Here is a 26,407-nt window from a genome sequence, read left to right as displayed (position 1 = left end):
TTCAATATAAAAACTTATTTTAAAATAAATAATTTGATTACAATTAAAACTGTATAATTCTATAGTAAATGTTTTGATTTTAGTAAAAAAAAAAGAAATTATTAAACATAAAATTATTTTTTTCAACTTATCAATAAAAATATAAATATAGCTTAAAAAATAAAATGAGTGTAAGTAAAGATATTTCTTTATATGGATACAAATTTAAATCATCAAAAATTAAATATTTATATCTTTAATGATATTATATATTATTTTATTAAAATGTATTAAAAAAGACTACATTAGTGATAATTATGGCTTTTAACATATTACAGTTAATGCTTGCTTCAGCATGCGAGCCGTGCGGTGATTCATGGCAGAACATCTCAAAGGGTTATGATGAGGCTTTGTCACGGTCCGAGCCGAACCGCGCCAAGCCGGACCGAATCGCCGTGGTCGAATTCGTACGAACCCAATTAACCGGCAGCGATGAAAAGGACAAAAGGCCGTACTGTTCATAAATTAACCGCGGCGTGTCGCCATCTCACCCTGGTTAAAATTGAGTCTATTCACCCCGGTAAGCTCAACCGCCCAAAATCTGGGCCGTTTATATAGGCCCAAGATTTAAAAAAAAAAACTTTGAAAAAGAAATAACAATTCAAATTAATTAAAAAAAACTTTGAAAAAGAAATAACAATTCAAATTAATTAAAAAAAACTTTGAAAAAGAAATAACAATTCAAATTAATTATAATTTATATTCAACTTAATAAAAAGCTTGTTTTGATCCTATGTGCTTTGCTGAGCTCGAAGGAATAAAGCAGATATAAAAATATAGAAAATAATGAAAAAAATAATAATTCTTTTTAGAAATGATTTTGTGTTAAAAACCGCTCTTTTTAAACTGCTTTCTTATCAGAGGGAATGGCGGTTTTCGGGGAAACGAACAAATACAAAGCTCTCACTCTTTCTATCTATCTATCGCTCTCTCTCTCTCTCTCTTTAAAATCTCATCTTCTTCGTGGCAGCCACAGCTTCTCCGGACTCTTTTGAGCAGTTGAGAGATTGAGAGAGCGGAAAGATATTTCCTTTTTCTTATTCGGAGAAGGAGGAAAGAGGAAAGGAGAGATTTTTATTAGTCGAGATTGTCTCATCTTCTTCTTGTTTCAAGCTCTTTTTTTTTTTGGGGGGGGGGCCTTTTTTTGTGAGTAGTGGTTGAAGTTCTGAACGAGCGGAGTGACAGAAAAATGAAGCCTTTTTTATATTAATAATCGTCATTCTTCACTCTTTCAATAACTCGTGTCAAAGAGGATTACTTGTTTTGTGTGTTAGTTTCAGTTTAATGATGTTTTACACTTTGGGTTCTCGTTTTCTGAATTTTTGAGAGGTTTTCATGGGATTTTCTCCTTTGGGCTGTCATCATGTTTACCAAAAAGAGATAAAAGAGATACCCTGGAGCTTTTCAGCTAATCTACGATCCTCTACCTGCCACTCCAAATGATCTCCGTGGAGAATCCATAAAACAGTACGAGCGAGTTCATAAATCATATCCATTTCATAGTTTCGTAGGATATATAGTCCTTCAATTTCTTGTGACCTTTGTAAAATTTTGTAAGGAAAATCAAAAGAGGATAGGAAGAAAATCGCACCTTTACTCCCTCAGTTCCATCTTGACCTCTTTTACTCTGATGAACTACACATTTTTCTGCAATTCATATACTGAAGAAGCTTAGTAGCCGTTGGAAAAATAATCACTTCTGAATGTCTGATAACTCTTCCATCCTTCCATCTCCCTCTGGGAAGCACACAAACCCTTTTTCCTCTCTCTTTGCTTCTCCAAAGCTTTTTATGGGCCTCTCTTCAAAGAGCTTCTTAGACACTGAGGCTTCCATGAGTCCAACTTCCATTCTTGAGACCAAGCCCTTCTCTGTCGTTGGCAGCCATAGCAGAAAATCTTATTGGGGCAGTGGAGACTCAAGAGCAATAGGCCTAGGCATAGTGGATGCTCTCACTAAGGAAAAGTCTGAGAAGAAGACCGTCAGTCAAAGTAGTAGGATGGTGCTATTTGGATCAGAACTAAAGATTCAGATCCCGCCGGTACAATCCAACTCCATTTCACCAACTGGCTCTGTTGAGTCTCCGCATACTCCAATTGAATTTGGTATCAAGAACAAAAATTCTCAGCTAGCTCTGCATTCTCCTGTGAGTTTGGTCGGTGAAGTGAGACCTCCTTCACCGAGACTCTTCACAGGGCCCCTTTCTCCAAGGGAGCTGGAGCTTTCAGAGGACTACACCTGTGTGATCTCTTACGGGCCGAATCCGAAGAAAACTCATATCTTTGACAATTGTATTTTGGAGAGCTGTGGCCACGGATTCGCGGCTTCGAAGAAGGAAAATGGGTTCTCAACTGAACAGAGCTCAGGGTATTCTTCAGAAGATTTCTTAAGATTCTGCCATGCTTGCAGGAAAAGCCTTGCACAGGGAAAGGACATTTTCATGTACAGGTATATGTTAATTTTTTTTTCTTTTTTCATGTTATTAAATGCTGTTCTTGTTCATGGTTGTTTAGTATCCATAAGTTATAGTATCTTTCTTTTCATGAGTTAGAAAGTAATTGTGGCTTAGAAAATGCTTTATTCCAGTTCATGTGGTTATAATCTGAGCTTATGCTTCGTTTCTTATCAATGATTTACGTAATCTTCCTCTATGTTCATCGGGATTTCACATGTTTGCAGACATCATATAGAAAACAAAAAAAAGACTTGGTTCAACATATATTGACAGCTTAAGATTTCATTTGGGATGACTTTTTAATTGCTTCTTAAATCGGCTTTCTAGTAAAAAATTAAAATTTATGAAATAGAAAGTTACTCTAAGAAGCAGTAAGAAAGACATCTCAAACGAAAGCCTAAATTACTTCAAGATACATGACACACTCTCTTGAATTTCTCTACTTTTTCATGAGTTATAAGATGTACTTTCCTATTTTATGAAATAACAATCATGGAAATTGTAGATAATCATGCTTTGCAAGATCAAAAAATGGAAAAACTACCATGTTGGGAAATAAAGATATTTGTCAAGCTATATTCTTATTCCATTTTTCATATCAGATTATTTTACACTTCACTTTGCTCTCAAACCTTTTTTAATCAGAAGTTCAAACATCTAACTGTTCATTTACTTATTCCTTTCTTTGTTAAATTAAAGAGAAACTTCTTGAGTTTTGGAGTTCACCGACTCAAAGAACTTAACATAGATTCTCAACTAATGTTCTCCATAATTTGTGATTCTCAATGAAGATGAGCTTTTTTGTTTTTGTAGAGGTGAGAGAGCATTCTGCAGCCATGAATGCCGTCAGCAAGAGATGATTTCTGATGCAGAGGAAACTGAAAGTTGCTTTGAAGACCTTTTGGATCTTTTCTAGGAGCCAAACTTAGGTAGCAGAGAGAGGAATAGCTCCTTGTTTTTGTTTGTTGTTCTTCCTTTTATTTGTCTTGGTAGTAAATATGATTGGGTGGTGATTAGTTCCTCCTTATGATAATTATCTTAACTATAATGCTTCATTATGTATCTTTTGTGGGTGTTTTTGTGTTACATCTAATCCTTTGTCTTCAATTAAGTGGTTTTTATTGGACTTTTTTCTCCACACTTTTTTGGCTGGAAAAAAATATTGAATTGTGTGCTTTAGGTTGATTTTTACTTAGGTTTGCTTTCAATGTTTACATTAGGGGTGGTAATATTTGATACAGCAACTCGAAAATCCGACACGAACCTGAGCTAAAATTTGAAGTTAGGGTAAACTTGGACCGGAAATGGTTCGGGTTCAACAAAGCGACCAGTTTTAAAAATGGGTTGGGTTTGGGTTAACCTAAAAATCCGAAATTAACTCGATTTTGATCCGAAAATCCGTTTTTGACTCGAAAATTTGATATTGACATGTTTTTTACCTGAACTTGATGTAGTAAATTTGTTTGGTTGGTGAATAGTATTTGCATAAGAATGTAAGAACTTGATGTAACCAAGTCATTATGAACTTAAAAAAAAAAAAAAAAATTTATGGAGAAGAGTTTATCTGTTTATAGGGTGATTTTTTAGTGATTATTATATATATATATAAATATAAAGTTATCTCAAATGCCCCTTAGAATGTAACTGAGATGAGTGAGTAAAACGCTGAATTTGTGAACTACAGTTGGCTGGAGTTTTTACTTGCCCAGAACTTGAGCTAGAGCTCAAATTTTGGAGAAATTATTCTTTGCAAACATGAAATAATTTGGAGATCAATCAGAACATATCATGTCGTCCAGTACATAGGTATCGAACAAAATAAAAATGATGTGGTGCATTCTAGTTGGTCTTCGGATGCCATCGGGGGTCTGCACAGAATAATTTTTCTAAATTTTGAGATGTTTGAAACAACCAATGTCCATATCTAAGCATCCTACACACTTAGCAATTAAATCATTGTAATGTGCAAAAGTTGATAGAGAAATTGTTACAATCTTTTTTATTCTAAGATTACAAGAACTCTCCTATGCTTATGGACGAGCATTTTTGAGATAGCACATCGAAGCATGGGCCACAAGAGGGAAGGTGAATATTTAAGTCCATTTTCTATCTTCAAATTGTTGGAGGGGGGTTGCCAATTAGTCTTGTAGGACATATAGTTTTCGCGAGGTCGTCTTTTAAAATTCCAAGGACATTAGCCTCACCAGTGTCCACATTTTAGACTTTATTTGGGACAGCTTGTTTTTTACTTTTTAAAAAAGTTAGGTAGTATAAAATTTTTTGAATTAAAGCAGTAAGAAAGCTGTCTCAAATAAAGCCTTTAGATTTTCATAAATCGGATCAATTGTTTCAATAATCATATATAAAACATTGATATGGATTAAAAAAAAATTATGGCCAACCATAGGACCTTAAGTTCTCATTTAAATTAAGCCAAAAAAGGATATACCTACAATAAATTTTGAATTTAAATTTTATTTTAGGTACTAAACAAACTCTAAATAATACAAAATTATTTTTAAAATGATTGTATCATTAAGACAATTATAAAGATGTTATTTTCAGAAATTAAACTTCCCTCGCATACTCCCTTCCCATCACCTAATTAATTGATTGTTGACACTTCTAACACCACCACACCATTGGTTGTTGGGAGGCTAATTAACAAACAAACAAACCTTTAAGAAAGCTCTTACCACAAGCAATTATTTCATAATGTAGCATTGCAAGAAGAAACATCGAATTTTGAATACCTAAAATCTACAATGTGATATATTTTGTTCAATGATTATGTATTTCACAAGTACTAGCGCCATGTAACCAACTACCAGCCAGTTGCCCAGCCTAACCCCAACTCGATCAAGTCGATTGACACACCCGATGAGATAGAATTGTTCAATCACTTTTCTAATCAAGGGAAGGGTAGTAGGGTTCATCCATTGTTGATAATAGCAAGGAATATTTTGGTTTACTAATGATTAATAATAAAAGGGCCGGCTACTTGTAGCCACCTATCAACTTATAATCATTCAATCCTCTTTCATTGAAGAAAAAAAATTATATTGATCACCTTCACCATCAATTTTTTTTTTTTTTAAATTTAAAAGAGTAAGGCTTTGTTTGGGATGGCTTTCTTGCTTCTTCTTAAAGTAATTTTTTAATTCAATAATTAAAAATTTTATACTAAAAAACTGTTTTAAAAAGCAATAAGAAAGCCGTCACAAATAAAGCCTAAATCATAAATGCCCCTCATTTCCTCTGACTACACATGAATTATCAGTAGTTCAAGTCCCATTTCTTTCAAAATAGAGACAAGTCCAAACTATATTTATTGCCTGTTAATTTTATGTTGTTTAGACTCTTTTCTTCCAGGAGAAGGATTGACTATATCATCCGCTAATGTGTGACCAAATTAATGCCACTAACACATTATTATTTTTATTTTTTTTGGACAAAAATCTATTATTTAGAATACCCCATCAAATATTTTCAGAATGGCTACTTGTTTGACATTTGATAAATAGTTGTGACTGAAATTAATGGAATTACTCATTAAAAATTGTTGTGTTAACAAAATTGTAATTGTAAGAGTATATTTATTGTTTTAGCTTTATACAAAACATCAGAATGAACAAATAAATTTTTTAGATATGAATTTTTTAATCGAAAAAATTCAAAATGGGAAAAAAACTATGGGACCTGATTCAGTTATTATAATCCACCGTATAATAAAAGATACAATAATCCTCCCTTTCTTGCAATTAAAGAAAATAGAGGGTTATTCTCAATTGAGAATAACTACCTAATCCCATTGTAGACGTTACAGAAATTAGATGTATATAAGCAAGCAGTTAAGATCCAACAGTATGACTAAATCTTAATTGCCAAGCAACAATAATAGACGAGGACAGAACTTTGATGATGGCGGCCGCGGATGTCAATAGTGGCCATCAATAGTGGCCGTCGGCCGTGATCATTTAGAAAATATAGTAGAATTTTTAAGCAATTTCAACTCCTAAACTTTCCCTCAGCATTTTTGAGAGGGATACTTTAATAAATCCAAAACACTCCATCAAACGGTGTAAAATGATCATTTTGATCATAGATCGTTTATTCAATATTTGTGTCTTTCTGATGTCATAATCAAATGGTCTTTGACCCATTGAATGTCTCATCGAGCTGCTCCATTTAAATATAATCATGTAAGATTTAGATTTAGGTTCTAAGTATACTACCCTGTTTTAGCCTTCTTCTAATCAGCCATACATTTGAATGATAATAATCTGCACAAATAGACAATATCTCATAATCTCTTGGCAAGAATTCTCCCCTAATTAACATCCATGTGTATCTAAAAACCTTAATTAAAATAATAAATCATTGACTATTACTTCTGCATCAAAAGAAAACTTAATAGGTTTCATTAATCAAACTTCAAACATACCCACCACCAAAAATAAAAATTATGTGGAATTGACTCCTGTAAAATAAATACTTTGCATCTAAAGTAACTAACTTGTTTCGTTTGGAACAACTTTTTTGTTGCTTTCAAAAATAACTTTTTAAAATGCTGCTTTAAGAAGCAATAAAAAAGTTGTCCCAAACACAACCTTACAATACAAAATTAGCACAACTGTTGAAAAGAGAAATAGAAAAGCATTAAACCTCTTCAGCATAACTCATATTTTTGGAACTTTGTATTTGAATCTTTAGAGGTAATAAAGAACTCTCAAAATTCTTTCCTTCTTCAGTGAATAGAAAAACACTACTAATGTTGGATCTCAGCAGGGAATTGTGTTATAAAAAGAGGAAGTTCTTTAAATGTGGGTGTCAGATAACACTAATTGAGTTTTGGACAGACTACCTTTACTCTTAAGCAGAGCAGCTGAGTTGGCTATTCAACCAGTTGGGTGGTGGACCAGTTATGGTAGCTACAGGTTATTTGGGCCCAATCTTAGGCTTCATTCAGACCGGTTCAACCGAATAAAAAAAATGTTTGTATTGCATCAGGTCTTCTGGCCTAACCTGCTCACGAAAATAAATGAACCAACAGGTTAATATTCAAGCTCATTTTTAATATTTGAATGAATATTAAAATGTTCATTGAATGCTCTAGTTTGGTTGCAGACCTACTTACAAAATCAACCCATCATGGCTCACTCGCAACTCCAGGAAATCTAAAACTGGTAGCATTTCAAAGCCTAATCACCCCACCCTGTGGGCGTGAAGGCCATACCATTCCATTCATGCTTCTTCTTCTGTGGAATGGAGTCTTCAAGGCCAGCTCCATCAAAATTGTTTGTTTCATTCTTCATTTCTGCTTCAGTAGATCTGTAACGGTCAATGGAAGAACCATTCCAAGCAGAATTATCAGCACTGTCATATTTATCAGAATTAAATTTGGAGCCCTGTTGCAGCAATTCTCCCTCGTTGGGGTACTGAACAGTTTCCTCCCATTCAACATCGTTGTTGTATTGCTTTGAAGCTTCTTCGTTATATTCATCATCTTTGTTGTTATATTGTTCTGAGGCTTCGTCACCCCATTCAACTTCTTTGGACTTCTTTAATGGGTTTTCTCCCCATTCAACTCCTTCTGAATTTGGCTTTTCAATGTCATGTGGAAGAATAGGAGGGGAAAACTGATCGGAAAAAACTTTCCTCTCTAAGGAAGGAAGAGGGCAGCCCTGATAGGAACCATTATCTACACAATGCCTCAATAGCTTCTCCCAGTAAGGATCCTGAAAAAAACGGGAGAGAAAAAGCCAGTCAAGAGCGTTTGAGTCAAGTTGTTTTTTATTTTTAAAAAAGGATCATTATAGATTTCAAATTAGTTGGATTTACTTTGGGATTAATGCAATAAAGTTTAATTATTCATACATTGTACTCATCTGAAAGAAAATTCAATAGTTTTAAAATCCATTTTGATTAATCATTGGTCAGGCCCTTCTGAAACAAAAATTTTCTTATTTACCAAAATAATTCCATCAAAATAACAGAGGACCGGAAAATTTATTTCAGCTTCAGCAAAAAGAAAATCTGCTCTAAACTACCACAAGCCCTTTGGCTGGACTAGCATTGCCTTTCATTTTAAAAGAGTAGAGTTGATATTATCCCTAGTGCTACTAGAATTTCAAGAGAATAAAAGGATTTCTTGAATTTTAAAGCAATTTCTTTCCTATCAAAAATCCTTACTAATGTAAGAAATAAAGCACTAAAAGAAAGAAGAATACAGAGTCCCCACAATTAAAAACCACTTTTGTTTCTTTTAGCACACGAAGGTTCTCCAAAAGAATATTCAAAACAGAGTCCCACACGAAATTTATTTAAGGGATAAATCATCTTCATATCCAACTCTTAATCCATGGAAGACTACAATGAATTGCCAATAAGACACAGCAAAAAACAAAAATAGCAACAACGAAGAGAAAACGTAGCAGAAATCAGAAAAAAAAAGAGATTATTGAATAATTTTATTGATATTGGGACAACAAATCAAAATGCAAGTTGATATACTATTTGAGAGGTAGATCGACTCTCCACAAACCCCAGATGCCGCTAGGAACAACTCCAAAGACAATTACTCCAAAACACACAATATCATAATAAAAATAAAACATAATTAATCCTAAATAAACTTTTATAATTTCCTCATAAATCTGAATTCAAATCAAACATCTTTCCCTAAATAAACTTACCTAATCCCTCACAAATTTGAATTCAAATCAGCTCTTTCCCTAAATATACTTTCCTAATTTTCTCCCAATTTTGATTTTCTATAGTAAGTAATTAAAGGTATAATTTATCCCCTTTGAGCCCCCTCTCTCCTTGTCAGCCACCCACACCAGTGGGGCCCACAAGGCTCTTCTACATGCCAGCTATACCAGTCCCCCTTATTGTGGCTACATTGATTGGCTGGACCGGTTCAACCGGTCCATCTATACTCTCCTCCCAAAGAGTCACTTTGTTCTCAAGTTGGAAAGAAGGAAACTGTTGTTGAATCATCTAATAAGGTTCCCATGTTGCTTCATAGTAGGGCAAATCCTTCCACTCAATCAGCACTTCTCTAGCTCCTCCGGTTGGTGAGCAAACTCCTCTCACTTCTATTGGCACCAGGATCACCTCCATTTCTTCTATCAAGGTCATCCACAACATCGCTAATGGATTGTGGTTGCCAATAACTTTCCTCAACTGGGACACATAGAATAACAGGTGTATGGCGGAAGTAGGGGGTAGCTGCAAACAATACGACACGATACCAATCCTCTCCACAACCTCATAAAGACCATAATATCGTGGAGATAACTTTTCATTTAGCTCTCCCAATATCCTATCATGTTCCTCCAACTGTTGTTCCACTGATGAAACTAAGAGAGCTCTTGGTCCTGTAGTATACCATGTGGGGAAGGTCTCTGGCATAAAGGATTTTGAAGGGTATAGTATATATTGCACTATGGTAGGATGTATGGTACTAGTACTTGGCCCAAGGTAACCATTTCACTCAAGTGTTGGGTGTTTCTGATACAAAAAATCTCAAATAAGTTTCCACAGTCCTATTCACCACATCGGCTTGCCCGTCGATCTATGAATGGTATGTTGTACTTTTCTTCAAAATGGTCCCCTGCATCCTGAATAGCTCTCTCTAGAAGTGGCTCAAGAACACCTTGTATCTATCTGACACTATGGACTCCAGAATTCCATGTAGGCGGACCAACTCTCGAATAAATGTTGTTGCCACTGAAATTGTCATGTATGGGTGTCATAGGAAAATGAAGTGAGCATACTTGCTCAACATATCCACTATTACCAAAATCACCAAAAAAAACCCACCGATTTCGGCAAACCTTCAATGAAATCCATTGTTATATCTTCCCACGCCTAGGGTAGAGCTAGAGATTGCAAAAGTCCTCCTGGAGCCATTGCTATATGTTTGTGCCTCTGACAAATATCGCAGCTAGCCACTATCTCCTCCACATCTTTTTGCATTCCAACCCAATACAATTTATTGCTAGCCTACGATAGGTCTTTGTACCCCCAAGTGTCCTCCTATGGCACTACCATAAAACCCCCATAGTAAGTGGGGTACATATGGCGAGTCATTGGTATCACTATTCACCCCTGGTATAACAATCTCTGATTGACTAAGGTATAGCCTAGATGACTATCCTTGTTCCCCAATAAACCTCTCCTGATTTTCTCCAATCCTTCATCTTATTGACTTTCCTTTCTCAATGTCTCCCGGTCAACAACTAAGGGAACAGATAGTATCATCATGTGGGGCTCCTCATACACCTAGATAACTCATATGCAGTTTTGTTCTTTATCCTTGGTTGATATTGGATCTCGAAATCATAACCTAGCAATTTCAAAAGCCACCTTTGATGTTCATTCATTTGCTCCATAAGAAATTTTATGCTTATTTGATCAGTCATGGCAATAAAGTATCGCCCCAACAGGTAGGCTCACCATTCCTAGATGGCCAGCATAATCATCATCAGCTCCCTCTCGTAGACTAACTTTAATCTCGCCCTGGCAGTCAACACCTGATTGAAATAAGCCATTGGTCAGTGGTCCTGCATAATTATAGCTCCTAGCCCATACCCCAAGGCATCCGTCTCCACCACAAAAGGCTAGTTGAAGTCGAGCAGGGCTAACACTAGCATGCTTGTCATCACTTTCTTCAACTCCTTAAAGGCCTTGGTAGCTATTTTGCCCCAATTGAAATTATCCATCTTTAGTTGTTCAGTCAAAGGTCAGGCTATTAAACTGTATCCCTTCACGAACTTTCTGTAGCAGCCTGCAAGCCCCAAAAACCATCTCAACTCCCTCAAACTCTTGAGTATTGGGTATTGGCCACCTCACCATGGCCTCGATTTTGCTTTGGTCAGCTGCTACTCCTTGTGATACCATATTCCTCAAATACTTCACTCTAGGCTGGGCGAATGAGCACTTCTTCAAATTGGCAAATAAGTGGTGGTCCCACATAGTGGATAACACCAATCCCAAAGTGTTCTAAGTGCTCCTCAATCCTGTTGTAAATCAAAATATCATCAAAGATGATTGACAGAAACTTCCACAGATATGGCTGGAATATCCTATTCATCGGAGACTAGAAAGTAGCTCGAGCATTAGTGAGGCCTAAAGAAACCACTAAAAACACATAGTGTCCCTCATGAGTCCTAAATATCATCTTAGAAACATCCTTGGGCCTCATCCAAATCTTATGGTTTCTAAACTTCAAACTAATCCTTAAGAAAAGCACCACTCCAAATAGCTCATCCAACAACTCATCAATCACTGGAATAAGAAATTTGTCTGGCATAGTCTCCTTGTTCAACGCTCGATAGTCTATACAAAACCTCCAACTGTATCTTTCTTTTTCACGAATAATACTAGACTGGAAAATGGACTGACATTGGGTCGAATGATCCCTACCTCCACCATCTCTGTGATCAATCTCTTGATCTCATCCTTTTGGAATTGGGGATAATGATTCGGACGAAAACTGATAGGTAAGACTCCTTTCAAGATGATATCATGCTTGTGTTCTTGTGGAAGAGGCAACCCCTGAACTAGCTGTAACACCTCTTAATACTGTTGGAGTAGCTGAACCATATTTGGTGCTTCTATCTTCTCCTCTTCCTTTTCTCCTTCCAAACTATGCAACTTCATCAAAAATCTCACTCCTTCACCCTGGATTGCCCTTACCATGGTTTTGAGTGAAAATATAATTTCAGGCAAGCTAGAATCCCCTTTAATAACCACTCTCCTACCTCAACTTTGAACTCTTAGAGCCTTCCAATCAATTTTGGTCTTCCCCAACTTTTGCAATCACTTCATTCCCAGTATCACATATGTTCTCCTCAAATCCAATGGTAGAAAGTCTTCCAAAACTTGAACCTCTATAAGGATTAGGATTACCCCTTTGCAAATTCTTCTACTCATATGTACATTTCATGTTCCCAACATACCCCAAACTGCACCATGTCCACTAATTTCAGTCCCAACTGATCCACCATCCTCATGGAAATGAAGTTGTGGGTAGCTCCACTATCCGCCAATACTACCACCTCCTGATGCCCGATCTTTCCTTTAACCTTCATGAGGTGATTCAGTGTGAACCCGACCAATGAGTTAAGGGATACCTCTATAATATCTAAGTGCATGTGAACATCTTCCTCCTCTGCAGCATCTTCCTCCTCATAGCAGATTATTAGGATCTGAAACGAACGGTCCTTAAAACGATGGTTTGGAGCGAACTTCTCATCACACCTAAAGCATAAACCTTTGGCTTCTCCTGAATTTCTGACTCAATCAACCTCTTGAAGTTCCCCACTGGTCGTACTCCCAGACCATTATCTCTCGAGGCTTCCTTCTGAATAGGCATAGTCTGCACCTTTGGTGCCAGTAATGTAGTGGTCGTGCAGTAGGAGACTCCTGAACTGCTGCTACGACTACTCCTCTCCAAGAGGTTCTTATCCTCCACCAATTGGGCTAACTCCATAGCCTCCCCTAAGCTACATGATCTCATTACTAGAACAGCTGCTCAAATATCAAGCTTGAGCCCTTTCACAAAGTTCCCCTCTAGCATAGTCTCTGATAACCTTCCCAATTGGCTCGAGAAGTACTCGAACTTCTTCTGGTACTCTACAATTGTCCCCTCCTGCACTAGAGCAAAGAGTTGTTCATAGAAGTCTCTTCCTGACTGGTTTAGAGACGTTTTTGTAGACAATCTTTGAACTCCATTTATGATTGGATTGAATCTCACAAGTCTCTCTACTGGTACCAGGACAATGCCTTAACCTCTAGACATAGAGCAAATGCGGTGAGTTTTTCATTTTATGCCAACTCATTTACAGCAAAATATCGCTTCACCCAATAAATCCACCTGTGAGCATCTTCTCTCTCAAAAATCGGCATCTTGAACTTTCTCACCCTAGTATCGCCATTGCCTGCCATTGCCTCAATGGCTTCTTCCTCCAGTGTAGCAGGTGTTGTGATCCCTTCATGTTTCCCTCTCCCTCAGATCAGCTCTTTTATCATCACCATCCTAATTTCTTCGCCCGTCATACCATTCACTCGTTCCTCTCCTTGGAAGTGACTCCAAAGGTAGCATCTCCTCTTCTTCCCCCAGAATTTTGACCTCTCGATCCTCCCTGATCGTCCCTATATTAGGATTTTCCCCACTTCTTTATCTGTTTAATGATGCCCTTGCCTCTGATGATGTTGCTTTGGCTTAAAACTCTAACATCATTTTCATCATCTTTTCAGATTTAAAAATTTGCACTCAATTGCTGAAATTTGCTCTCTAAATTCAGATTTCATATTTTCAACTTCCCAATCAAGCCTCTCCTCCAACACAACAACCTTCTTAGCCGTCATAAGTCCCAAAAAATATGCTCTGATACCAATTTGATAGGAATGTAATCTACATACAGCAAAATTAAAAAAAAAATAGCAACAATGAAGAGAAAGCGCACCAAAAATCAGTAAGAAAAAATAAGATTATGGGCTAATTTTATTGATATTGACACAACAAACCAAGATACAAGTTAATCTACTATTTGAGAGATAGATTGACTCTCCAAAAACCCTAGGTGCCGCTAGAAACAACTCAAAGAAAATTACTCCAAAATACAAAATCTCATAATAAAAATAAAATGATGTGAAACCACATAGGAATTGCACATAGAAATTTATAGCGATTGAATTAGGTGCCGCTAGAAACAACTCGTCGTAGGCGTCGCACTAGCTTCTCTCCCCACAACGCTACTTGAGCACTGAGCACGTAGGGGATTTGTCAGTTCGCCGCCAATGACTTGAATGGAAATCTAAGTTTAGAGATTATACCTTTGCATGTCGGCGACTGGGATGGTGGCGACGAGATACACAAAAATTTTTTTCTCTTTTTTTTTTGAAAACATCTCTCTTTCTTTTTTTTTTTTTTTTGAAACTCTTTCTTTTTTTTTGGCATATCTCCTCTCTACAATTTCTTAAGAGTACTTTAACAGAATAAAGTATATAGATAAATTCAGTAGGAAACAATATATATATATATAATATATATATATATATATATATATATATATACTTTAATAGGAAATAGTATATATATAAATACGTAAATACTTTAACTGGAAACATTATATATTTATATATACACAAGTTCTAACAGAAATAGTGATGGTCATTAAAAGGGTTGATAATGCTGCATGCGAAAGTGTTAATAAATAAAATCATAGTAAAAAAAAAGGACAGGAATCTCACTATGTCTTTACCCCTTTTTCCTTGAAATGTGCAGAATGAATACAAGTGAGTAGGATGGGAATAAAAGCTGCTTTAATGTGAATAAAGCCAAAATAAGTGACACAACTCTCCTTGGGCTATTGGTTGAGAGCTTAGGCTTCCAACTAAGAGGTCCAAGGTTCGAGTCTATGTGTATGCATTGTGTGTGTGAGTTTTCCTTAAATGGCCTAAATGTCCAAAAAAAAACAAAAAAAAGCCAAAATAAGTGATGTGTTGCTAGAAAAAAAAAAGTGATGTGTTGCTAGCAGCTCATAGGTTGGAACCGATTGCTATAATTGAGAGGAGAGGTTGTTGTTTGGCTTTGAGAGAAATTTATGTGAGATATTCGTATAAGAAAGCTGTAGACGCTGGAGATCTTTGAGCCCGAGAAATGGATTTTCTTGCAGCAGGTTGGGTAAGGGTCGGTCGACGTACCAGGTCGAGCAGAGACGGGGCTTGAATGGCGCAAAGCAGATTCAAACGGTGAAGGTGAAGGTGAAGGTGAAGGGAAGAGGTGGTTGTTGTAGGCGTTAGTTGAGAGGGAGGCCGAGGCTTGTTCTCGGTTTTGGTTCGGCAGCCCGAAGGAGGCAGACGGGACAGAGGAAGAGCTGGGGCATTTGAAAGGTGGCTCGTGTGAACTTGTGGCTTCAACAAAAGGAAGAATGAGGAGGCCTTCAGAAACAGTTGGGTTAAGGAGTTTCTGTTTTGGATGAACGACAAAGGGAAGACATCTATCGCAAGGGCTTGAGAGGTTCCGAGGAAGAAAACTTGTGGGAGGTTCTGATTAGATTGGAGGGCTTGCGAACTAGGTAGCAAATGTGGAAGACACGAAGAAATAGAGAGTGGAAGGCTCAAGAGTTCGTGTGTGGAAAAGCGGGGAAGGAAGCCAGTGGAGCGTTCTCTGGCTTCGTTCTAACGTTTGAGAGCGGATTCAATCGAGAAAAGGTCTATAGAAGCGACCTCTTGATGGCACCGAAAGACGTATTTCAGCAGGCTTTGCGGGACTTAATGCAATATCGGCGGATTTCACGGGTCAGCTTCGACGCATCCGAGGTATGCAATATTTGAGCAAATTTTATAGAATTTGAATGGGGTTTGAGCTAGATTTTGGCTCTTTGTCTAGTGGTCAATAGGGGAATTAGGGTTATTAAATCCTCTTTAAAATTAATTACCAAGAAAAATAATCTCATTAAGAGAATTAATTGAAAGCGGAGGGAAGGATTAGAATTCAAATTTTGAATTCAAAATTTGGGCATAGGGGGAAGGGGCCGGCGGTATGGATGAGGGTGGGGGAAATTGAGAGGGGAATTAATGCTTCCTAATTCCTTGGTTCACTTTAAAAAAAAGGATAAATAATTCAAGTCTAATTTAATGTCAAATTAGACTCAAATTGAAAACTTTCCTAATTTGAAAAGGCTAATTTAGAAAAGTATTTGAAATTCGAATTTGAATTTTAAATTGGATTAAATTTTCTCCCGAAATAAGTGGGCTAATTAAGGTAATGGTTAATGATGATTAAATCATCATCAAGAGGGCAAGGGTGAGGTGGCCGACGATGGAGCAAGGGGATGGGGGAAAGGTGGCAGCTTGAAGGTCGATCAAGTGGTGGGGAGGGGCCGACAGGCTAGAGGGTGGGTGTGGGTGGCTGACGGGTAGTGGGTGGGGTGGAGTTGGTCGGCGGCTTAGGAGGAGAGGAGATGGTTGGCGGTTGTGGGAGGGAAGATAAGGTGGCCGGTGATAGGGAAAGGAAAATGAAGAACCGCGAGTCCCGGAATCCGCCTGTGGCTGACGAGTGTTGCAAGGTCCTCTCCTAGGGTTTCTCCTCTCAAGAACTTACAAAGAGATCAAGCAAGAAAATCTGAATTTTTATTTCATAATCATCATCATCATCCAAATACAAGACCAAGGACCTAATATATAGGCCTCATAGAGAAAGAAGAGAATTGACTAAAATGCCCATAGGGCTACAACTCAACACACAAGCAAGGGTACAAACGTAAATAAAGAAAATCTAAACTAATACATAAAATATTAAATATATAAGCTCCTCATCATAGTCGTCGATCTACAATGCTTCCGACGTTAGACATTCAGGAATCTCCTACTGATGTCCTCATCATTACACAACTCTTCTTGGCCTATTGGTTGAGAGCTTAGGCTTCCAACTAAGGGGTTCAGGGTTCGAGTCTATGTGTATGCGTTGTGTGTGTGAGTTTGCCTTAAATGGCCTAAATGTCCCCCAAAAAAAAATATCCTCATCATTCTCCCCGGGTGGGAGAATGCTCGACCCTGTCGAGTAGGCGTAAAGAGTGCCTTCATATAGCTCTAGAAGGTCAGGATCCAGTCTCTGAAGCTCAGTACAATCAATCCACACATCTTTTGTTTTCGGTTTCCCTTTCCATTGGATTAAATACCTTCGGCACCCTCCTTTGGTAGAGATAATTTCATCATCCAGTATTGTTTCGATCTCTTCCGCACTGGGTAAAGTGGGTATGTATGGGAGTGGAGGTAGGCTAGGGTTCTCAACAGGTATGGACTCACAAGGCTCAATATGAAGTGGATTTGGGGGGTTGAACTATGATCCCTCAAAGGCTACAAGATCTTCAATGTTAAATGTATGATTGATGTTAAAATCTTTGGGTAGGTCTAGCACATAAGCGTTATCATTTACTTTTGAAATTATTTTGAAGGGTCCAAAGCTTGTAGCATGTAGTTTGTTAATGACCCCTTGCAGAAAGTCATTCCGGACGAATCTGAACCATTACAAAATTTCTAACCTTAAATTCCTTGAATGTTTTCTTGCGATTCGCATTGAGTTTATAGTTAACGTTGCTTGGTTTAATTCTATTATGAATTTATTTATGTAATTCCTGAAGGTGCGATGCAAATGCAGATGCAAACTCAGATGCTCTAGATTGATGACTCATAGGGATCAAATCTATAAGTTGTCTAGGTTGGTATCCATAAACAATCTCAGCGGGACTTAGATCGGTGGTTCGGTTAACAGAGTTGTTATAGGGAAATTCGGCTTATGTGGATGCAAGAGACTCGATGTGCATGATGATTGACATGAATTGTGGGCTCACGCAAAAGTTTTAAAGAGAGAAAAATTTTGGAAGAAAACAGACACACAAACATACTAACTCACAAGCACACATAGATAGGGATAAAGATTGATCAGTCACAAAATGAGAGGACATAAAGTTTTCATGTTTAAGGGAACTGATATAGGAGGAGCAATGAAGACATCCTTAGCAAAAAGGGCTTCCGTAGGGAGTTTCAGGTAGGGTCATAGATAGTCTCCTAGGGGCAGTAGGGTAATCTAGCAAGTTTATCCAACTATGAGAGAGAGGGTCTTTAACAAGGAAGGACAAGAATATAGAGTGCATAATGAAGGAATCAGGAATATGATAAGATGATGAGTCCTGATTCACAACCATAATGGAATAGTCTAAAGAGTCACCAGCAGGTATGAGACTCAAAAGATGGGGTAGGGTGTCTAGAACAGATGTGGGCACAATAGTTAGAGTGGTGACATGAAAGTATGAGCTAATACTCTCTCTAACATTAAAGTTGGTACAAGGAATGGTGAGATAAGCCAAATCAAGATAGCTACACTCTTTCAAATGTAAATCTAAAGGAGTAACTCCTAAAATAGGTTCCAATAAAACATAAGGAGGCTCAGTTTCCCAATTAGGCTCAGAATCGTTCATATTAAAATTATTGTCTTCCGAACTCATATTACTATCCTTAATAGGATCAGGTTTGATTATAACCCTAAGATCAATGGATTCGGGGTCAATTAAATCAGGGTTTAATTCAAGTAGTAAATTCAATTGACTCACATCCAACTCGAGATTATCCACATCGCCAACAAAATTATCTGAAATTAAATCAGAATTATTCGGAGTCATCTCAGTAAGGGATACAATTAAATCAGAATATTCCGAATTTAATTTCAATGTGTTCAAGATTAAATCAGCTTCTTTCGAGATCAAACTAATATCGTCTAGACAGACCTTATCCAAAGGGATATCCTTGATGAGATTAGGATCCGGATGGGCTAAGGCATCAAGGTTTAAAGGTTCTAGATCTGCTAACTCAGGGTTCAAGTCAGGCAGGGAGTCTAATTCAATCGCTTTAATTTCATCCTAAAAAAAGTCTTAAGTATCCATGACTTACAGGGTCACAGACTGGGTAGGCCAAAGACTGGGGTGCCTCAGAATTCACCTTGAATTGAAAGGTGATAAAGTCAACTATGTGGTGAGGTAAATCGGGCTCTGCCACGCAGATAGGACGCATGCTCAGACAAGGTGGATTGGGATGACTAGGAGTCGGTCCAAGTGGGGAGTCATATGGGACCGATCCAACAGAAGACCCAATAAAGGGTCGACCATCAAGGCTAGATGAAGACCTACAGGGTGGGGCAGCAACCCTGAAGTTACTAAGGGATGGATGATATCGACCACAGTGATGTCCACAGGTTGTCCCAACAAAAGAGGCAGGGTGATGTTCCAGATGAAGATCACTAGGTGTTGGGGTCATTTCCTGACTAGATACGTGAGTAGGAGTGGTATGTCCGACAAGTTTAGGAGTAACCACAGAGGTAGGAAAATGAGTAGCTGCCGCTCAGTGAGGACTAGGAGTAGACCTGTCAATATTGGACCCGACCCGAAAACCCGATCCGATCCCGACCCGTAATTTTCGGGTTTGGGTTGACCCAAACCCGAAGCGGGTTGGGTTCGGGTTCGGAAAACCGACCCGTTTACAAAAACGGGTCGGGTTCGGGTTGACCCGACGGGTTGCCGGGTCAACCCGAAAACCCGTTTAACTTAAAATTTTTTTATTCCCGCCTCTTTGCCCGCTGTTCCCGCCTCTTTGCCCGCTGCTTCCGCTGTCGGGTCGGTTTCGGGTTTTGAAAACTGACCAGTTTATAAAACCGGGTCGGGTTGACCCGAACCCGAATAAATCCGGGTCACTTACGGGTCGGGTTGGGTTCGACCCGTAACCCGAAATTGACAGGTCTAACTAGGAGTCACGATATTAGATTGGAGTGTAACAGGTGAGTAGGACTGACTTTCACGTGTAGAGTTCTTGAGAATGTTGTACCCTAAAATTTGATGAATAGGGGGTGACCTAATCTTAAAATCAGATGATTGGCCACAAGTAGGGGAAAGAAATTTTAATCCAAGTTATCGTCTCATGTCTTTCCAATCGGAAGTAGGGTATTCACCACGATACTCTTTATGATCTTCCAACCTCATCCAAAATTGACGAGCACTACCGTTCATGTGAGACTTAACAATGCTAACCTTGTGGGACTTAGGAATATCATGTGATTCAAAATAGTCTTCTAATTGTCTAACCCATTCCCTAAAGTAGTAAGGATCCGAGGAACCATCAAAGGTGAGCAGACGGTTATGAGATTCTAAGTGAGGTTGTTGCGGCTTAGGCTCAGATCTGGCAAGTTAGCCGTAAAATTAATGTACGAGACATATATAGCATATAAGATAACTAAGTGGCATGGAAGTATGAATATGAACATAGGATTGTAGATTAGCCAAATTATTCTGATAATCTTTGATGCATTTTGGTGCCCTTATATGTTTTATCAGACCAAATGGAAACTCATAGGTGCCTTAGCGCAAATGCATTTGAGGTGATCAATAATTGGAGAAGCACTAGCATTTTTAATTGATGCAATTAAGGCAATAGTAGCCTTTTTTTTTTTTTTTTTTTTTTTGCATTAATATTCATTGATGAGCGAGATATCATCATGACATGCACTCTGTGCTTTATTTTCTATATATGGGGTGGCTTGACATGCCTTTCGAAGCATGTTAGCGTGCACTAGAATTTTGTGGCAGGAGCTAACAAGGGCTATATAGGATTGATTTTGAATGAATGGAAGGAAATTTAGTCCATAAGACACTTTCTTATTAATTGGAGCAATGCGACCCTATGGATTGCCTTACATGAATAGTTATGATTAATCATATCATTATGCTACTATAAAATAATAATCAAGTTGAGTATTTCCATGATGGGTTATTATTTAAGCCAATTGTATTGTTTGAGAAAAATAATACTTGATGTGATCTTCCTATAAGTCTATAACTATGTTTGCACCACTTTAGCATGTCTTCGAAGGCTAGCATCAATGTGCTTCTCCTTGGTCTCTCTAAGCCTAGTAAGTAAAAATAAAAAAGGCAAGCTTCATCACTCATTAGACCTGATCTCCAGTCAAGGTGGCCCCGTTAAACTTAGACTTAATGCGGTGAATTGCAAAGGTGAACAAGAAAACATAGCAGAATGATCATCCAAAACACACTCTTTCACCCAATGAGACGTCAAGGACAAGCTAAGCACCTGAAGCCCACTTCAGTTATAAACCCACATTAACCAATCTCGCATTAGCACCACTTGCTCAATACAATGTTAAAGTTGTTTTTTATAATAAATATATAATAACATTAGACCCATTCACTTAAGCCCATCAAATTTTGTAGTAGTAAACTCTGTAAGTGGTTCTGGCTCAAGCAGAGGCACATTTTCACCGAATCAATTTCAAAAAGATCTCTAATAGCAAAATCATCTATCTTACGATAATCGCCTTTGGAGCCAAGATCATCATGCTAATAATCTTCATAGACTGATCCACAGTTGCTAGTATTGTTTGCAGTTTTTTATATTAAGTTTGTGCGTCAGCTTCGACCATAGGCACAATCTCTCAAGACTATATCCTTTCAAGGATTATTCTTCATTGCACAAGCTTGTCATGATTCTCGTATTCTTCTCTGAATTTCATGTCACTAAGTTTGTGTTAGAACTATTTCATCTATTATGACATGGTTTGAATTGATTATGCTCATTATTAAGATCAATGCTTTGTCTCGATCACCAGTAAAACCTCCAGAAATTTGCCTTATGCTACTTGTATCTGCTCCTGTTGATTAAAGATCTATTTAACAAACAGGCGAGCATGCCAACATGGAACTGGATCAAATAGGGAGACAGTTAAAATGAAAGAGAGTAAGTCGAAGATAGTATGGAAATCACGCACAAGAAAGCAATGAGATAGAGGAGCATGCAGAGAAGGAGCAAGAACAAGATTGGTGGTCATTGGATTCGATCAGAGATGAAATAAAGAAAAGCAAGCTAGGGATATTGGCAACTTTAAGATCAGCAAATGTTGGTTGTTGGCAAGAAGATTGATCAGTCTAGATTCTAGGAAAATTTGATCAAGGTGAAGTCAATTTTGGTGGAGCCTAGCGACAACAAACAGGACAACATGAAGGAGCTATAATGCAGGATGACATAAAGGCGTGGGTGATAATAATGCATGAACCGGTAGTAGCGTGTGGACAATGATCAAAGAAATTATGGAGGTACTCTAAAAGCATATTAGAAATAAGTACAACATGGAAGAATTGCATATTTATTGAATAAATGTGTAGTGCAAGAAATTGCATATATATATATATATATATATATATATATATATCACCTTAGATGGTAATTTTGTATTATTGATTTAGATTAAGCAATATTTAAATTAATGTATATATTTCTTGGATAAATTTAAATTTAATTAAGCATTTATTACCCTAATAATTTTAACTTAATCCTAATGAGCATAAATTAACATCCTACCTATTGATTGCTTTTAACTGAATAGGTTAGTTAATATATTTAATTAATTAATAGAAATATAATTTTTAATTAAAGATTGAGTAATTCCTAATTATCTAAAGAAGTAATAATAAATGTAATTATATCCTAATTAAAACATAATTTAACAAAATTGTAATTGTCATTTGGTTAGCTGCATTTGTAAAGTAATGCATTCCAAGAATTCAAGTGTTTGGTTGTGTGAATTCAAATACAATGTAATTCAATGGTGAATTTGAAATTCACCACTACTTCAATTTTGGTGTATTTGAAAATCATTAGATTTGATCAATTTCCAAATATATTATAAATTCTCTATCATTGTTGCTGCAAGCCGCCACATACTATCTCCAGCCACCATCTCTACCATCAACACCACATGCTGCTGCTGCCTACTACCATCATTTGATCTTTACATTGCATTCATTTCATTTCAAGCAAAACTTAAAAAGTAATTATCTATATTAATTTTATATTCATGCAAACAATTCAAAACATTTCAAATACACTTCATTCCTTTTACACTATATTTCATTTTACTCTGCATTTCTTTTACAACAAACCAAACAACCCCTAAATTACTACTTTTTTCCAAACATTTTCATGAAATTTTATAAGAATAATTAGCATAAAATAAAGCCCGAGTAAGCCCATGATAGTCTAATAAGCACTACATAATATATTGATGAAATGCTATTAACTTGATTAGTAAATCAAATAACCATAAATCTAAACCAATTCCCCCATATCAACTAACACTCTAAATAGCAACCGATCATTTATTCATCTGTAGGATTTAACCTGAATTAAAATATTGGCATTCAAATAACTTTTAAGGTTTAGGCGTTTAGCAAACTCAAATTTTACTAAATAAAAATTTATAGGATTTACTTCAATTAATAAGAATATGTTTGCATCCAAATAGCACCGCTATTTTTTTCACATTATCTAAGCCCAAACAACATAGACATGCATGCATTAAAAAAAGTGCTGGAAAATTGGTCAAAAAAATAACATCCCGTACAGCTATTGTAGGTACGTATAATAGTATAAGATGGGACACAACTGTAAAAGAAAGAAAGTTTTGCCCAATAGCAAGATCCTTGACATGGATCCATGCATTTTTCATTTTTGTATTCTAAGGCTATATAAAATTAGTATTCCGGGCTATAAAAACTAGAAAATTGCCTTTTTTCATGCTTTTCTTTTATTTCTTTCTTGGTGTTCTGGTTAAAAATCAGCATTTAAGCTTTGAAGCTTCAACTTTTTGAAAGTTGAAAGTTCTTAAAATCTATTTTTTTTTTTTAATTACCATCTGCATGCGATTGATTCGGTATAACAGCAGCCTTCATCCTGCATATTCACATCATTTAGGATTTGCACCATCTCAGATCAACCTACATGGGTCCACATCACACCCTCCACCACTACCTATCTGTATAAGTTGTTGGATCAATAGTCCAAAAGTAATTTTTAGATTATTTATTTGAAATCTATCCCTATGCACACCTAATAGTTGAGTGTTGAGTGACTTCCTAATCTTGTGACAAAAAAGGGAATGGGGCACTGATTAAGAACGAATGGGCCAAAGCGTGTGTTCCCAAATCCAGGTTTGATGGGACAAATAATCAGCTCCCGGTAGACAATACCTCACCTAAGATAATTTAATGAGAGTTGACATGGCGGTATAGCTTATCAGAAAGCAGAAACTCAGAGTCCATGCTTCAAACAGCTGACAAGGAGTTGGCTTTGCGTGCAGCTCCGTAAGTTAGAAGAAAGAGATCAACAAAGACCCATGGAAAGCTCATAAGGCCAAAAGACATGATGGAAAATATTCACATTTTTACATCCATATAGGAACTTTGTAAGAGAGAAGAGGAGAGTATGAGATTTGAAAGGAGAGAATTCCCTGAGAAAACTATCTTCTTATCAGTTCAATAATCCTCTTCTTTCCTATCAATAAAACAACTCCCTTTCAATTCCCTTAGGAAGAGCCCAAAAACTTCTGCAGTCAACTTTGAAGACTCAGCTCTTCTTAATCGATCATAGAATCATTCCACAACATCTTAGGTTGTCTTCAGCGAATGTCAAAGTTTACTGACATCAACACACATTCAGATGGCCTAAACAATTAATTTCATCCAAGCTTCCTCACAGTTTTTCAATCAAGCATTGTCATCTCACAACTTTACATACCAAACAAAAGATTACTGTATGTTTTTTTACTAGCAAGTATGATTTTCACGTAACAGCATCTCTAAAAAGCATCACTGTTTAACATGCATTGAAAACGGCCATTATCATCACAAAGAAGCTTCTGCGCGATTCAAAATAATGCGAAATCATGAAAACAAGTAAATCTTTATAGCATACCAATGACAACCAAAAAATCATAAGGCATATGCACATAATTGAAAAGAGCATAGATAATTGAAAAGAGCATAGATGATTCTGATACTTGCTAACAAGAGGAAAATACCTGAGTTAATATGTGTGGATTTCCAATTATAATAAGCAAGGATCTAGCCCGAGTAATGGCAACATTAAATCTCCGGGGATTGCTAAGAAAACCCAAACTGTAAACTCTGTCAAACTCATTATGTCTAATAGTTGACCGAACAGTTGATATGATTATTATTTTTCTTTCTTGTCCCTGAAATTGCTCCACACTTCCGACCTTAATATCTGGTATTTCAAGGGATGATAAGGCCTTCTGGATCTTTAGCACTTGTTGCCTATATGGCGTTATAACTCCAATATCGCCCTCAATCAGGTCAGGATTCATCAATAGTTTTCTGATGATATCCACAGCTTTACTAGCCTCAATCCTATTAAACCATGACGGATTACTACCTTCTCTCTCATCACATCCTTGAATTCCAACAAATAGAACTGGAAATGACTTGTTTGGAAGGCTAGCACAGTCACAAATAGAAGATTCATCATCTTCTTTGCAAGCAATCAATTCACCTTTGTAGAAAGTTTTAGAGGGTAGCTCCAGGATAGCCGGGTGACTGCGGTAGTTCCTCAACAACTTTGTAACATAATTCTCATCACCTCCCTCATAATATTCAAACTCAAACAACCTTTCCAAGTACGATTTTCCTAAGCCGTGGTTCTCTGCCAAGCTTGAATAGACAACAGGGCCTAGTTGCATAGGATCTCCTGCAAGAACAACCACGGTATCCTTCACACATAAGGTTGATATGGGAACCATTGTCTCGGGTTCAGAGGCTTGGCCAGCCTCATCAAGGAAAATGTGAGAGAAGTAGCCTTTGCGAATGCCTTCAGCATGTAGTAGAAATGCACTCATATAAGTAGATATTATGACCCTGTAATGCAACAAAGCTTTGAGCGGAGGACATTTAAAAGTTGTATCCTCAAAGAAGCAAAACCTAATAAAATCAGATTTGATATCTTCAAGTGGGCGGCTGGTAGCATTTAGTCTAAAAATTTCGTTTTGTCTCACCCCAAACGCATCCTCAGCAAGCAGTTTTTCCAAAACATGGTCTGCTGCACTATTTGAAGAAGCACATACCAGGATTTTTGCTTTTCTCCTTGTGGTATAAAGCTGCAGTATGGCCTCAACTAGTGTAATTGTCTTACCAGTACCTGGAGGTCCATGGATCACATAAGGCGGAAATCCTTTGCAACCAAGAATCATTTCCACAGAATGTATTTGTTCTCTATTGAGAGATTGAATCAAGGGCTGAAAAGGAACTGTATAGATAACCCTTCTGTTTGTTGACTGAAAGGGAAAGAGAATTTCAGGTTCCAAACACTCAGCAGCTTGAACGGTATGATATAATCTTCGCATATTCACCCTGTTGTAAGTGAAACTAACATTATAGAAGTGATCATCCCGATGACATTGGTGCAGGTTCTTATCAAATTTTAAAAGAATTTCATCTGCTTCAACTTTGTGAATATAACCCTGAATAGTGAAAGCCCAATAAATACAA

General features: G+C 37.1%; 2 protein-coding genes across 7 annotated transcripts in view; one reads left to right on the top strand and one right to left on the bottom strand.

Annotated features, from left to right (window-relative positions):
- Positions 1 to 933: 933 nt before the first annotated feature.
- LOC110108052 (FCS-Like Zinc finger 8) lies at positions 934 to 3,628 on the top strand. Its single transcript, XM_020838559.2, has 2 exons — positions 934 to 2,485; positions 3,306 to 3,628. The coding sequence occupies exons 1-2, from the start codon at positions 1,743 to 1,745 to the stop codon at positions 3,406 to 3,408; spliced, it is 846 nt and encodes a 281-aa protein (XP_020694218.1). The 5' UTR covers positions 934 to 1,742; the 3' UTR covers positions 3,409 to 3,628.
- A 3,458-nt stretch (positions 3,629 to 7,086) lies between these two features.
- LOC110108027 (probable RNA helicase SDE3) overlaps positions 7,087 to 26,407 on the bottom strand; it is a 28,921-nt gene continuing 9,600 nt past the window's right edge. For 4 of the 6 annotated variants that reach the window (XM_020838520.2, XM_028699621.1, XM_028699622.1 and 1 more), the window contains 3 exons: positions 24,925 to 26,379; positions 7,622 to 8,230; positions 7,087 to 7,517 (listed from right to left, as the gene is read on the bottom strand). In XM_020838520.2, the coding sequence (XP_020694179.1) occupies positions 7,694 to 8,230; positions 24,925 to 26,379 (1,992 nt within the window). In that variant the 3' untranslated portion in view covers positions 7,087 to 7,517; positions 7,622 to 7,693. The remainder of the gene's footprint in view (positions 7,518 to 7,621; positions 8,231 to 24,924; positions 26,380 to 26,407) is intronic. The other 2 variants (XM_028699623.1, XM_028699620.1) reach the window with 2 other exon arrangements.

This window comes from Dendrobium catenatum, unplaced genomic scaffold (assembly GCF_001605985.2).
Source record: "Dendrobium catenatum unplaced genomic scaffold, ASM160598v2 fragScaff_scaffold_1347, whole genome shotgun sequence".
NCBI lineage: Eukaryota > Viridiplantae > Streptophyta > Magnoliopsida > Asparagales > Orchidaceae > Dendrobium > Dendrobium catenatum.
This window is presented reverse-complemented; position numbering and strand designations above follow the sequence as displayed.